Consider the following 16,412-nt stretch of genomic DNA (forward strand, 5'->3'; position numbering starts at 1 on the left):
GATAGGGGGGAGAATGTGCAAACTCCACATAGGCATATATCTGTTCCTCTATCTCCTGTTGGTTATTAGGAGGCCTATAGTACACCCTATTACAGTGATTGCACCTTGCTTATTCCTGAGTTTCAAAATTATGGCCTCACTGGATGAACTCTCCAAAATGTCTTCTCTTAGTACAGCTGTGAAATTCTCCTTAATTAGTGATGCAACTTATCTGTGCCTTTTACATCACTATCATCACCCATGAAACACTACACCCTGGAATGTTGAGCTGCCTGTCCTGCCCTCCTCTCAACCAGGTTTCCGCAATGGCTACAATATTGTAATTCCATGTACTAATCCAGACTATAAATTCATCTGCTTTACCTTTCATACTCTGCATTAAAACAAAGACACTTCTGACCGCCCGTCCAGCTGCGTTCATAAACCTAGTCCTGCCCATCTTTCCTATGAAACTGATTTGACTTAACACGACCTTTTTTTCAACCACTCCACATACTGACTTAAATATTATGAAGATTTCTGCCTCTAACACCACTGCAGGCAGTGGGTTGCAGATTCCCAAATTCCTCTGGATTAAAAATATTTTTCCTTGTATGTACTCTAAAACTTCTGCCCTTTTCCTTAAATCTATGCCCCTGGTCATTGATGCCTACATCAAGGTGAAACGTTTCTTCCTGTCCACCCTATTTATACCCCTCATATTTTTAAAAATCTCAATGTCCCCTCTCACCTCTAAGGAAAATAACCCTAGCTACTCTTATCTTTCTTCACAATTGAAACTCAGGCAACATCCTGGTAAATGGATGTAGGTTTGCTCACTGAGCTGCAAGGTTCATTTCCAGATGATTCAATACCCTACTAGGTAACATCTTCAGTGGGCCTCAGGCGAAGCAATGCTAAAAATTCCTGCTTTCTATTTATATGTTTGGGTTCCTTTGGGTTGGTGATGTCATTTCCTGCAGTGAAGTCACTTCCTGTTCCTTTTCTCAGGGGGTGGTAGATGTGTTTGTTGATAGAGTTCCGGTTGGAATGCCATGCTTCTAGGAATTCTCGTGCGTGTCTTTGTTTGGCTTGTCCTAGGATGGATGTGTTGTCCCAGTCAAAATGGTATCCTTCCTCATCCGTATGCGAGGATACTAGTGAGAGAGGGTCATTTCTTTTTGTGGCTATTTGGTGTCACGTATCCTTGTGGCTAGTTTTCTGCCTATTTGTCCAATGTAGTGATTGTTACAGTCCTTGCACGGTATTTTTTAAATAACATTAGTTTTGCTTGTTGTCTGTACTGGGTCTTTCGAGTTCATTAACTGCTGTTTTAGTGTGTTAGTGGGTTTGTGGGCTTCCATGATGCCAAGAGGTCTGAGTAGTCTCTGAGTAATTTCTGAGATGTCTTTGATGTAGGGCAAAGTGGCTAGGGTTTCTGGATGTGTTTTGTCTGCTTGTTTGGGTTTGTGGCTGAGAAATCGGCAGACTGTGTTCAATGGGTACCCATTCTTTTTGAACACACGATATAGGTGATTTTCCTCTGCTCTGTGCTGCAGTGTGTGTTGGCTCGTTGAAATAATGTTCTGATGCAGCTTCGTTTGTGGGTGTTGTGGGATAAATACTTCTGTAGTTCAAAATTTGGTCTTTATGTCCAAATATTTCTGTAGATGCTGGTTCGAAGTTCCCCATTGGCTGTTTGCTCTACTGTGACATCTAGGAATGGCAGTTTGTTGTTGTTTTCTTCCTCTTTAGTGAATTTTATGCCAGTAAGGGTATTATTGATGGTCTTGAAGGTTTCCTCTAACTTGTTTCATTTAGCGATGACAAACAGGCAGAAAACTAGCCACAGGATACATGACACCAACTAGCCACAAAAAGACATGCCCCTCTCTCACTAGTATCCTCACATACAGATGAGGAAGGACACCACTTCGACTGGGACAACACATCCATCCTAGGACAAGCCAAACAAAGACACACACGAGAATTCCTAGAAGCATGGCATTCCAACCGGAACTCTATCAGCAAACACATCGAGTTAGACCCCATCTACCACCCCTTGAGAAAAGGAACAGGAAGGGACTTCATGAAGGAGATAACATCACCACAGGAAATGACATCACCAACCCAAAGGAACCCAAACATATAAATAGAAAGCAGGAATTTTCAGCATTGCTTCGTCTGAGGCCCACTGAAGATGTTACCTAGTAGGGTAACGAAACGTCTGGAAATGAACCTTGCAGCTCAGCAAGCAAACTACATCCAAAACCTCAACCTGAGTTACAAATCTTCTCAAAGCTCGCTAAAATCCTGATAAATCTCTGCACCATCTCCACTGCTATTATATCCCTCCTATATTGTGAATTCCAGAACTGTACACAAGTCTGTCGCTATGGTCTGATCAATATTTTATGCAGTTCCAGCATACTCTCCCTGCACTTAAATTCCATGCCTTAGCTAACAAAAATAAGGATACCATGCGTTCTTAAACCATTTTATTCACCTGTGCTGACAGCTTAAGGGACCAGTATATATGCACACCAAGGTCACTCCGTTTCTCAGTGCTTCCCAAGGTACAGGCAAAACAAAGTGTTGAAGTTGAAGATTAGCCATGGTCAGGTTTGAGGGGCCAAATGGCCTATTTATGTGTTTGTATATTCCTGGACATTTTTAAATATGCCATGCAATAATTTTAATTTCCTTAAATTGCCCCAAAATTCTAGCAATTCAGAAAAATACTGCAATCATTTTCAACTTTGACTTCCTAACTTATGTGGAAATAATAATGTTAACAAGGTCAATAGAATTGTTGAAATTGGTAACCCTTGGGCAAATCTATGAAGTGGGTTTTGCAAAGAGACAAAATTTGGATCTCAAACTATAGCCAGATGCTGGAGTTGTAATTCTTTAAATATGTGTGACTGTTCTCTGTAACTTGCACCAAAAAATAAATTCAAAGTTTTCAAAAGGATTCAGGTAGTATTTAGTTTATTAGATGATTAGATTTTTTACAGAATGGAATCAGGCCCTTCAACCCAACAAGTTTACAATGACCTACCGAAGAGTAACCCACCCAAACCCATTTACCTACCCTATATTTACCCCTGACTAATGCACCTACCACTCTGGGCAATTTAACATAACCAATTCACCTGGTCTGCACATCTTTGGATTGTCAGAGGAAACCTGGAGGAAACCCACGAAGACACTAGGAGAATGTGCAAACTTCTCACAGACAGTCGCTCGAGGTGGGAATCTAACCCAGCTCCCTGGCGCTGTGAGGCAGCAGTGCTAACCACTGAGCCACTGTGCCACCCCGATTACATCCACAGTTTTCAATGGTGAATACATCTTTCTTTTTTTCTAGTCAGCTTGAAATCAAATGTGACCATGTTTGAACTGTGGTCGCTATCCCTGAAGACATACAGTTTCTCTGACAGAACAAGCCTACCTTTTGATTTGCCTCAATTTCATCTCGTATTCCCTGGTTTACTGCTATTCTTGTCAGTGATCTATGGTAGAATTCAAATAAAATATTTTAGTAACACAAATTATATGACATCATCTTTTCTCCGCTCTGAGATTTGTCTTAGATAAACATGAATGCTGGGACCCGAGTAAGTTCTGTCTGTGTCTCTCTTTTGGTCATCGTTCGAACCATGTTAAGCAAGCTCGAGTATAATACAGTGCCAAATAACAGATCTTGTAAATGTGACTTGATGGAAAGTCAGCACCTGGTTATGAAGACAATGTGCAATAATTGGATGTAGTGAGTGTTCTGGGGTGGTCCATACTGCAAATGCATCCTCCATTAGTTCTTCAATTTTGCCTTGACACTTATATGAGATGCAATTGTAAATTATATGTCTGAATTTAATGAACAAAGTTTGTCATTAGCAATAACAAACTGAGTGCACACAGTAGGATTTAAGACTTTTGTTTGCGTGGACAGGAATATACATGTACAACTTTATACCCATTGCACCACAAAAGCTAACACACAAACACATAAATATATCATTAGAAGCAGAAAGTGGTCACTTGGCCCTATATGCTTTCTCCGCCTTTCAGTAAACTGAGGTGATTATCCCACAACCCTACATATCCTCAATATCCTTTCTTGTCAAGATCCATCCATCTCTGCCAATGTTCAAGAACTCTATTTCCACTGCCTTTTCAGGAAGGGAGCTCCAAAGATGCATGACTAAGAGAACAAAATCCTCATTTTTACTGTCTTAGATGGGTGACTCTTGATTTTGAAACAAGGACCACCTCATTCTGGATTCTCCCGCAAGAAGAAACATCTACTCCAGGATCTCACAGGCTCCTATATGTTTCAAACAAGTTACCTCTTACTCGTTTAAACTCTAGTGAATACAAGCTCAGCCTGTTTGACATTTCCTTAGAAGATAATGTGAGTTATTCTGGGTAAATCTGCATTTTGCCGCTGAGCTGTTACTATAAAGGAAGGAAGGCAATGACCTAGTGGTATTGTTGCTAGCTAAATAATTCAGAGACCCAGGAAATGTTCTGAGCAACTGGGCTCAAATCCTATCATAGGACATGGTGGAGTTTGTATTCAATAAAAGAAATCTGGAATTACAAATCTAATGATAACTGTGAAACTGATGATTGTTGTCTGATCTGCATGTGACAGCAAGCTGGCTGACTTTTAACAGCCGTCAGAAATGGCCAAGCAGGCCATTCAGTTACATCAACCACATGAAAGGAGAATGAAATAGTGGGCCATCTGATATTGACTTAGGCATTGGAAATAACACAGCAAAGACAGCCCTGCCAACCCTGCAAAGTCCTCTTTACGAATATCTGGCACAGGTGCCAAAATTGAAAGCATAGTCTATCAGACTAGTCCAGCAACAGCCTTACATAGCTGCAATCACACACATAGAATCATAGCTTATACATGTCCCAATAAAACACCATCATAAGATATAGGAGAAGAATTAGGTCATTCAGCCCATCAAGACTGTAGTGCTGGAAAAGCACATCAGGATTCCTGATGAAGGACTTATGCCTGAAACATTGATTCTCCTGTTCCTTGGATGTTGTCTGCCCTGCTGTACTTTCCAGCACTATACTCTCGACTCTGAGCTCCAGCATCTGCAGTCCGCACTTTGTCCATTCAGCCCATTGAGCTTGCTTTGCCATACAATTATGGCAGATATATTTCTGAGTTCTATTCTCCTGCCTTCTTCCTGTAACCCTCAGTCCCCTTAATAATCAAGAACCTACCCCTCTCTGTCATAAATTCAATCAATGACATGGCCTCTTCAGCCTTCTTCAGTAATAGGTTACACAGATTCACCACCCTCTGGCTAAAGAAATTCCTTCTTATATCAGTTTTAAAGAGTCATTCCTTCATTCTGAGATTGTGCCTTTGAATGTTAGCCTCTCCCATTTGTTGAACCATCCTCTTCACATCCGCTCTATGCAGATCTCTCAGTATTCTATGAGTTTAAATAAGATCCCCGCTATCCTTCTAAATGCCATGAAGTACAGACCCACAGTTTTCATGCACTCCTTATATGACAAGCCCTCCATCCCCAGGATCATTCCTGTAAATCTCCTTTGGAGGCCAGCACATCCTTCCTTAAATAAGGGGATTAAAACTGCTCACGATATTCCAAATATTTTCTGACAAGAGCTTTATACAGCCTCAGCAGTAAACCTCTGCTCTTGTATTCTAAGCATCTTGAAATGAATGGTAACATTGTATTTGCCTTCCCTACTGCTAATTAAACCTGCATGTTAAGAGAATCCTGAATTTGGACTTCTACGTCCCTTTCTGATTCAAATTTCCAAAGCCTTTCCCTGTTTGTACAATAGTCTATGTCTCTCTTCTTCCTATCAAAATACATGACATTTCACTTTCCACATTTATTCCATCTGCTACTTCTTTGCCCACTCTGCTAGTCTGTCCAATTCCTCTGCAGCTTCCCCACTTCCTCATCACTACTTGTCCCTGCATCGAACTTTGTATCATCTACAAACTTAACAACAATGCAATCAGTTCCTTCGTCTAGATTGTTAATGCATAATGTGAATAGTTGTGGACCCAACATGGACCTTTGCAAAACTCTACTCATAACTGGCTGCCATCCTGAAAAAGTCCCTTTATCTCCATTGTCTATTGTCTACCAGTCAGCAAATCCTTTATTCATGCCAGTACCTGCCCCTAACACTACGGTCTCTTAACTTATTTAGCAGCCTCCTCAGCAGCAGTTTGTCAAAGGCCTTCTGGAAATCCAAATAGATTCAAATGGATGTCACTGGCTCTTCTTTGTCTAATTTGCTCATTACATCAATGCTTCTTCAAAGAATTCTAACAGAATTGTTAGGAATAACAACTCTCCTTGAAGAAGCCCTATTTTCCCATGCACTTCCATGTATTCTGTAATCTTATCCATAATAATGAACTCTAAAATCTTACCAGCGTTCAAGATCAGGCTGATGAGTCTATAATTTCATATCTCCTCTCTTGCCCTCTTTTTAAATAGGAGTGTTATATTAGCCATTTTCCAGTCCACTGGTACTTCTCAGGTTTCAGTGATTCCTGACAGATCACTATCAATGCCTCTTCAGCTATTGCCCTCAGAACCTTGGATGCAATTCATCCGGTCCAAGTGTTTATCCACCTTCAGGACTTCCAGCTTTCCTGGCACCTACTACTTAGTAATGACCACTACACTCAACTCTGCATCCAACTGTCTTGGATTTCTGGTATAGTATTGATGTCTTCAACTGTGTCTTCAACCTGTCCAGTTCCTCTGCCATTTCTTTGTTCCCCAATACTATTTCTCCAGCCTCTTCTTCTAGTGGTCCAATGTCCACTTTTGCTTCTCTCTCTTAAGGTTTGTGTATCTAGAAAAGCTCTTTTATATTACCTTCTAGCTTACCCTCATATTTCAGTTTCTTCCCTCTTACTGCTTTTTTAGTTGTCCTCTGCTGGTATTTGAAGAGTTCCAAATCCTCTGGCTTCCCACTAATCTTCACCAAATTGTATGCTTTCTCTTTTGCTTTTAGGCCATCACTGACTTCCGTTGTCAGCCATGGTTGCCTCATCCTCACCTTGGTATATTTCTTCTTCTTTGCGATGAATTCTGTAGTACCTCCCGAATTAAGCTTTGAAATTCCTGCCTTTGCTGCTTAACCATCTTTCCTGCTGGGTTCCCTTACAATCAACTCTGGCCAGCTCCACCCTCATGTCCTTGTAGTTACATCTGCGCAACTGTGACATTGTTGCTTCTGATGCAAGCCTCTCCTTTTCAAACTGTCGAGTGAATTTATCATATTATGGTCACTGCTCCCTAAAGGGTTTCTTCACTTTAAGCTCCCTAATGAAGTCTGCCTCATTACACATCACCTCTAAGTATGTCCTGCCCCACCTGTAGGGATGGCATACTGTCACAGGCAAAGTGCTGTACATTCAGGACAGAGTTGCCCGAGGACTCCTCAATGTTGACTTTAGACCCCATGAAGTGGCATGGTATCAGGTCTAAACTTCTCCTGTTTACCTCATAACTTCAACCTTTGGCAGATGAATCAGTACTCTTCCATGTTGAACAACACCTAGAGGAAGGACTGAGGGTGGCAAGAGCACGGAATGTACTCTGGATGAGGGACTTCAATGCCTACCACCAAAAGTGATTCAACAGCACCACTATTGATTGAGCTGGTCAAGTCCTGAAGGACATTCCTGCTAGATTGTGTCAATAACAGGTGTTGAGGGAACCAACAAGACGGAAAAACATACTTGATCTCATCCTCACCAATCTTCCTGCCACAGTTACATTGTCCATGTCTGTATCTACAAGAATGGCTGCTACATGGCCCTTGTGGAGATCAAGTCCCACCTTCAGACTGAGAATACTCTCCATTGCATTGTGTAATACTATCACTGTGCTAAACGACTTTGAACAGACCTAACAACTGTTCAAACTGTGCATCCACAACTTGTCATCCACCCCTGTTGCCACCCCTTGATAGAAGGCGTCATCAACAGTGCGATCATGCAGCAAAAACCAGCTTCTGATGCTCCATTTTGGTTCTGCCAGAACCACTCAGCTCCTGACCTCATTTGAGCCTTGATCTGAATGTGGTCAATAGATCTTAATTTGAGAGGTCAGGTGAGACTGACTTGGCCTTGACTGGCATTTGACAGAATGTGGCATCCTGGAACCCTAGAAAAAAAGAGAATCAATGGAAATCAGGGAAAGATAAAGTTGCCATGGTTGCAGAGGACCACAGAAACAGAAGACTTGTGGTTTAATCTCCAGGTCAGGTAGGAGGACAGACTGCATGGTAACCTCAGCTAATATGGGAATTGAACCTGTGCTGTTCGTGTTACTTTGCATCACAAACTAGCTATCCAGCAGACTGTGCTAACTGACCCTCTTATCAGGTTGTAGTCATATCTGACACAAAGGAAGATGGCTGTGGTTGTTGGACATCAGTCATCTCAGCTCCAGGACACCGCTGCGGCAGATCCTCAGAAGACTGTCTTCAGCTCAAGTATCTTCAACTGCTGCATCAATAATCTTTCCTCTATCATCAGGTCAGAAGTGGGGGTATTCGCAAATGATTGCACAATGTTTAGCACCTTTCTTGACTGCACAGATAATGAAAATGAAATAACTTCACAGATGCCAGTAGCCTGTCACAAGTCACCCTTTATCTACACATGAATACTGCCTATTCAGATTCAGCTCTCAGGGTGCCAGAATCTCTGACACTCCTATTTTAAATCTATCAGTCAGAGCTACCTGATTGGATCAGGTTAACAGCTCCAATTAGGGAACTCATATTCTATGAAGTCTACCTGGATGACTTTGTACAATCACTACATCCCTCTCCCTCTGAGTCTGAGAACATATTCTGGTCCTTTTTTTTGGAGAGCTTCCTGGAACGTTTTAGCACTGGGTCAGCTTCCTCTGACTCAGCATCTGACAGGGGAGGTGTGCGACGCACAGGAGCTTGCCTATTGTGCCAGGAACACCTAAAAGAATTTCTTCTCTCTTCCAATGTCAACGTGGCTACATCCATCATGTCCATCTCGGATTCAGAATATTCGTCAATGCTTAACAGAGGGGGTGAACCCAGAAGTTCTGGAAGCCTTTCCAATTGTTCCAAGGGCAGGGCATGTTTTGCCTATGCACCGTTGCATGAACGTTATGTCACTGGTACTGACATTGAATCAACCATCTGTCTTATGGATGCAGGGCCACTTCCATGATTTTTACACAACTTTGACTCCTGTACCAAACTGCTTCTCTTGCTTGATGGAGTCTTACCTTCAGCATTGCCAGTCTTTATGCATTTCACCCTTCCCCCAGGTCTGGGAAGATCAGACTTAGCCATTACCAACCATTAGCAAGTGCCATCCCCATGGTTGCATATGAGGTATTCACATAAGAACTGACTGCTTGATATCTAGTAAGGTTAAAGGCTGTTTCTTTCCTTCTCCAAAAACTGAGGCTTATCCATGCAACCATTTCAAAGGTTGACTCTTTTGTAGGAGTTGATACAAAGGTGCCAGGATGGAGTCCAGGTTATTTATGAACTTTCTATCATAATTTCCTAGCCCAAGTGATGACCTAAACTCTTGGAGAGATGTGAGAGCCGAGGCACTTTTCATCACCAATCACTCTATATTCACTCTATTCATCGCCAATGCTCAGTAGCAGCAGATATTTAACAAGCTCCTTATTCAGAATATTCCAAATCCATGATCACTGTCATCTGGAAGAATAAGGGCAGCAGTTACATGGGAACAGAAAAACCTGAAAGTTCCCCTCACCACCCTGACTTGGAAATATATTGGCATTCCTTCAGTGTTACGGGATCAAAATCTTGGAATTCCTCCCTCAGTAGCACTGTGGTATTACATACACCAGATGGGCTGCAGCAGTTCAACAGAAGCTCACCATCATCTTCTCAAGGGCAACTAGAGATGGGCAATAAATGGTGGCCCAGCTAGTGATGACCAAATCCCGTGAGTGGGTAGGTGGAGATGGAGCCCAGAAAGAGGGATACTCGAAAGGGGTGGGTAGCAGGAGGATTATTGCTAGTAAGCTACAACTGAAGAAAAGCTGGACAAGTGATAATTAGGTAATGTTATTGAACTTGTCTTTCCATTTTTTTAAACCACACTCTGGTCTATCATGATAAGGGTTGCATTCAGCACAGCGAACCCATTCTCTTCCAGTCTTAGTCCTATTACCACTTTACATGGTAGCTTATCTATTGTCTCCAATTCTTAGTATTCATTATCACTTATAAAGCTTTTCTTCTGTCCTGATTTACTATCAATAATTCCCTTGTATGCTTACCCTTTTCATATCTCCATAGCTCCGGGCTCGAACTCCACTTAACCACACACCGAAAATGTTATCTCTGCTTTGTCCCCACAGATGATGCCAGGCCTAATGAGGTTATCCATCAATCTCTTGTTTTCATTTCAGTACTCTAGCATATGTCATTCTTTGTTTTCCTATAGTATCCTTTTAACTGATTAATCAATCTTACAACCTTAGAGTTATTTCCCTTTTATCTGAAAAGTGTGCGTATAAGTCAGCATCACTCATGAAGCAGAATGAGATACATGCAACAATTGAGCATAATTGTGAAGCAACTGAGAGTGCAAACCTGTATTAGAAGTGCAGCAATGGCAGGAGATAAAAAATAGTAGTAGGCAGCCCATTTCAACCTGTTAGTACCTGTCAGAGCCACTTTAATGCCTCAGGAAAAAAAGGTAGGTGATGAGTGGGTGTTTCTTCTGTGGCTGTTTTAATTGGCTAAGTGGTTTAAATCAGGAAATGTTAATACAGCTAGGGAGAGTAAAATTTCAATTAAAATATTTAACATCCAAATTAATTAAATTAAATAGAGATTGCTGGGCAGGCAACATATTGCAGTTGTAATATCTGAGAATTGGTGGTCAGCACTGCAATCCATGATGACCACATTTACTGCAAGTGCTGCTTGCTCGAAGAACTTTGACTCAGAGCTGATAAGCTGAAGCCTGAGTTGCTGACTTTCATATTTCAGGGAGAGGGTCCATTACCTGGACACATAGTTTGAGGAGATAGTCATAGCTCTTAGGTTAATTATATAACATAGAACATTACAGCGCAGTACAGGCCCTTTGGCCCTCGATGTTGTGCCGACCTGTGAAACCAATCTAAAGCTCAGCTTACCTACACTGTTCCATTATCATCCATATGTTTATTCAATGACCATTTAAATGCCCTTAAAGTTGGCGAGTCCACTACTGTTGCAGGCAGGGCATTCCACGGCCTTACTATTCTCTGAAAAAAGAACCTAACTCTGACAGCTATTCTATATCTATCACCCCTCAATTTAAAGCTATATCCACTCGTGCTAGCCACCACCATCTGAGGAAAAAGGCTCTCACTGTCCACCTATCTAATCCTCTATCATCTCGTATGCCTCTATTAAGTCACCTTTTAACCTTCTAACAAAAACAGCCTCAAGTCTTTCAGACTTTGCTCATAGGACCTTACCTCCATACATCCTGGTAAATCTCCTTTGCACCCTTTCTCATGCTTCCACATTCTATGTATAATGCTGCAAACAGAACTGAGTTTTGTACAGCTGCAACATGACCTCATGGCTCCGAAACTCAATCCCTCTACCAATGAATGCTAACACATTGTACAACTTCTTAACAACCTAACTAACATGGGTTGCAACTTTCAGGGATCTATGCACATGGACACCGAGATCTCTCTGCTCATCAACACTGTCACAAATCTTACCATTAGCCCAGTACTCGGTATTCCTGTTACTCCATCCAAAGTGACTCACACTTTTCCACATTAAACTCCATTTGCCACCTCTCAGCCCAGCTAGGCACCTTATCTATGTTTCTCTGTAACCTGCAACATCCTTCTGCACTGTCCACAACTCCACTGACTTTACTGTCATCTGCAAATTTACTAACCTATCCATCTGCGCCCTCATCCAGGTCATTAATAAAAATGACAAACAGCAGTGGTCTCAAAACAGATCCTTGCAGTACATGACTAGTAATTGAACTCCAGGATGAACATTTCCATCTACCACAACCCTCTGTCTTCTTTCAGCTCACCAATTTCTGATCCAAACCGCTAAATCACCCTCAATCCCATGCCTCTGCATTTTCTGTAGTAGCCTAGCATGGGGAACCTTATCAAATGCTTTACTGAAATCCATATATACCACATCAACTGCTTTACCTTCATCCACCTGTTTGGTCAATAAGGTTTGTGAGACATGGTCTACCCTTCACAAAACCACGTTGACTATCCCTAATCAAATTATTCCTTTCTAGATGATTATACATCCAATCTCTTATAATCATTTCTGAAACTTTGCTCTCAACAGAAGTAAGGCTCACTGGTCTATCATTACCAGAGTTTCCTCTACTCCCCTTCTCGAACAAGGGGACAACATTTGCTATCCTCCAGTCTTCTGGTATTATTCCTGTAAGCAATGACAACATAAAAATCAAAGCCAAAGGCTCTGCAATATCCTCCCTACCTTTCCAGAGAATCCAAGGATAAATCCCATCCAGCCCAGGGGACTTATCTATTTTCACACTTTCCAGAATTGCTAACACCTCGTCCTTATGAACCTCAAACCCAACTTGTCTAATATCCTGTGTCTCAGTATTCTCCTCGACAACATTTGTCTTTCTCCTGTGTGAATACTGATGAAAAATATTCATTTAGCACCTCTCCTATCTCTTCAAACTCCATGCACAACGTCCCACTACTTACTCTCTTCTTACCATCCTCATTTTTTTTATTCCTGACTTCACCTATTGAAAGCTTTTGGGTTTTCCTTGATCCTACCTGCTAAAGACTTCCCATGTCCTCCCCTGGCTCTTTCTTTAGGTCCTTCCTAGTTAATTTGAAACTTTCAAACACCCTAACTAAGCCTTCATGTCTCATTTTTACATAAGCCTCCTTCTTCCTCTTTATAAGAGATCAATTTCTTTAGTAAACCATGGTTTCCTCGCTTGAACACTTCCTCCCTGCCTGACTGGTACATACTTATCAAGGACACACAGTAGTTGTTCCTTGAACAAGCTCCACATTTCAATTCTGCCCATTCACTGCAGTTTTCTTCCCCATCCTATGCATCTTAAATCTTACCTAATCGCATTATAATTGCCTTTTCCGCCAGCTATAACTGTTGCCCTGCATTATATATCTAACCCTTTCCATCACTAAAGTAAATGTAACCAAATTGTGGTCACTATCACCAAAGTGTTCACCTACCACCAAATCTAACACCTGGCCGAGTTCATTACCCAATGCCAAATCCAATGTGGCCTCGCCTCTTGTTGGCCTATCTACATACTGTGTCAGGAAACTCTCCCACACATTGGTTAAAAATTGACCCATCTATAGTACTCTAACTATAGCATTTCCAGTCAATATTTGGAAAGTTAAAGACCCCCATAACAACTACCCTGTTATTTTCACTCCTATCCAGAATCATGTTTGCGATCCCTTCCTCTACATCTCTGGAGCTATTCAGTGGCCTACAGAAAACTCTCAACAGGGTGACCTCTCCTTTCCTGTTTCTAACCTCAGTCCATATTATCTCAGTAGACGAGTGCTCGAACGTTCTTTCTGCCACCGAAATACTATCCTTGACTAACAATGCCAAACCTCCCACTCTTTTACCATTTTCCCTGATCTCACTGAAACATCTAAATCCCGAAACCTGCCACAACCATTCCTGCCCTTTCTCTATCCATGTTTCCAAAATGGCCACAACATTGAAGTCCCAGGTACCAGCTCATGCTGTAAGTTCACCACCTTATTCTGGATGCTCCTGGCATTGAAGTAGACACACTTCAAACCACTTTCCTGTCTGTCAGTACACTCCTGCAATCCTGAAGCCTTCTTCACAACCTCACTACTCTCACTACTGTACACTGAAGCAACAATTCAGGTTCCCATCCCCCTGCTGAATTAGTTTAAACCCTCCTGAACAGCAATAGCAAATTCCCCCAACCCCCTCCCCAGGATATTGGTACCCCTCTGATTCAGGTGTGGAACATCCCGTTTATAGAGGTCCCACCTACCCCAGAATGAGCCCCAATTATCCAGGTATCTGAATCCCTCCTTCCTGTACCATCCCTGTAGCCACATGTTCAACTGGTCTCTCTCACCTTATTCCTCGCCTCACTAGCATGTGGCACAGGTAACAAACCAGAGATAACAACACTGTCTGTTCTAGCTCTAAGCTTCCACCTTCGCTCCCTAAATTTCTGCCTTATATCCCCATCCTTTTTCCTACTTATGTCATTAGTGCCTATGTGACCACAACTTGGGGCTGCTCCCCCTCCCCCTGAAGGATCCTGAAAACACAATCAGAGTTATATCAAGTTTGGTCTGTGGTCAGGGACAAGGGGGTATGTTTGTGAATAAGGCAGGTATAGGGATCTCAAATTTAGCTTTGGAGAACGAACAGGTACAGCCTTCCCATTGATGCAAGATTCTTGCTTCTAGTCTAAATGAGAGCACAGACTGCAGGGAGGATGAGGGAATTGGCCACAACACAATTGTCAAGAATACCATTCAACTTGAGGGAGAAAAGAAAAATGTAGTCTTAATAGGGGACAGCATAGTTATGAGAATAGATACTGTTCTTTGTAGAAAAGATAGATTCTCAAAGGCTGTGGTGCCTATTTACTGCCAAGGTTAACAAAATCTCTCCTGGATTGCAAAGGAAATTTGAGTTGATGGGGAAAGATCCAGTTGTTGAGGTCCATGTAGGTACTACTGATGTGGGCAGAACCATGAAAGAGTTTCTATTGAGGGATTCCAACATATCAGAGCTAAATTAAAAGCAGTTAATAATGTCCGGATTCCTGCTTCAGCTATATGGATATTGGCATGGGTAAACTAACAGAAATAAACTTACAGATAACAGAATTAATTCAGAGTTACAAGAAAATGCATGGTTCAAAGATTGGTGTGAAAGAAATGGTTTCTATTTCATGGGGCATAGGCACCAATATTGAGGAAAGAAAGAGCTGCTCCATTTAAACCAAAAGGATCAGTGTCCTGATGAATCTTACATCCACGGTCATAGCTCATGCTTTAAACTAATTAAGGGGGATGAGTTCAATTGAAGGGAAGTTTAAAGAACATAAAAGAGAAAGCAGAGGTGCAGGGTGGTGAAGAGGCAAATGATAATCAAAATGTGACAGGAAGGGGCAAAACTATAAGAACAAGAGTAGAAATATACTTGATAGCTATTACAGAGATATAGTTGCATGGTGACCAAGACTGAGAATTAAATACACATGCATTTCAGAAAAAAATGGCAAAGATAAAAAGGAGATGGCATAGCTTTGTTAATAAAGGATAATACCAATGTAGTTGTGAGTAGTCATATAGTGCAATGGATCACGATGTGGAATCAGATTTGGTGAAAATAAGGAACAGCAAGGGACAGAAGTCATGTATGGATGTAATCCATAGACCCTTGAAGAATTTCCTCATTGTAGGACAAAGTACAAATCAGGAAATAATGGAGACATGTAAGAACAATCATTTATGATTATAATTTGTCGACTGGTCAAATGGTATGGATAAGGCAACACAGAATTTGTATTGTCCATCAGAGACTGTTTCTTAGACCAGTAGAATCTACCCAGCAACATGCTAATGTAGTCACATGTAATGAGACAGGAATAGTAAGAGATCTTATATTTAAGCAATCTCTAGGGGATATTGATCACAGCATGGTAGTGTTTCAAATTCAGATTAAGGGAGAGCAACCTGGGTCTGAAACTAGAGTCATCAACTTAAATAAGGGCAATACCAAAGGTATGAAGAAACAGTTGTATAAACCAAGCCAGAAAAATAGATTTAAAGGGTAAATCAGTAGATGAGTAAAGACAGACATTTAAGCATCTTGCTCAGTAAAACTTTCTTCCAATCAATATTAAGGATGAGAAGGATGAACCACACATGATTAACGAAGACAGTACCCAGTCAAAAACGAAGGCATGAAAAGGAGTGAAATCTATTGGTTAAAATAAAGGAGAACATTGATTATGAAAGGAAATTGGCAGAAAAAAAAACAAACTGCAAGAGCTTTTACAGGCATACCAAAAAAATACAGTAGCTAAAGTGACTGTGGGACCCCTAGAGGATGTGCCTGGAGAACTGATATTGATATGATAGATAATCTGATTATAGATCGATAATAAACTAATATTGTGTTTGGGTCTTCTCAGTGAAGTACACTACAAACATGCCAAACATAACATTGAAGCAAAGTGCTAATGGTGAGGAAGTTTCCTGTAACAGTCTCTAACACGAGGGCCAAAAGCTTTGAGAAATTAATGGAAGTTACCAGCACCTGACAGGTATATATGGAAA

The 16,412-nt window shown here is 41.3% G+C and overlaps 1 protein-coding gene across 2 annotated transcripts in view; it reads right to left on the minus strand.

Moving 5' to 3' along the window:
* Nucleotides 1-16,412, minus strand: part of uggt2 (UDP-glucose glycoprotein glucosyltransferase 2) — a 381,083-nt gene that overhangs the window by 252,917 nt on the left and 111,754 nt on the right. For both annotated transcript variants that reach the window (XM_072577884.1, XM_072577883.1), the window contains exon 11: nt 3,434-3,494. In XM_072577884.1, coding sequence (XP_072433985.1) covers nt 3,434-3,494 — 61 coding nt within the window. The remainder of the gene's footprint in view (nt 1-3,433; nt 3,495-16,412) is intronic.

This window comes from Chiloscyllium punctatum, chromosome 9 (genome assembly GCF_047496795.1).
Source record: "Chiloscyllium punctatum isolate Juve2018m chromosome 9, sChiPun1.3, whole genome shotgun sequence".
Classification (NCBI taxonomy): domain Eukaryota; kingdom Metazoa; phylum Chordata; class Chondrichthyes; order Orectolobiformes; family Hemiscylliidae; genus Chiloscyllium; species Chiloscyllium punctatum.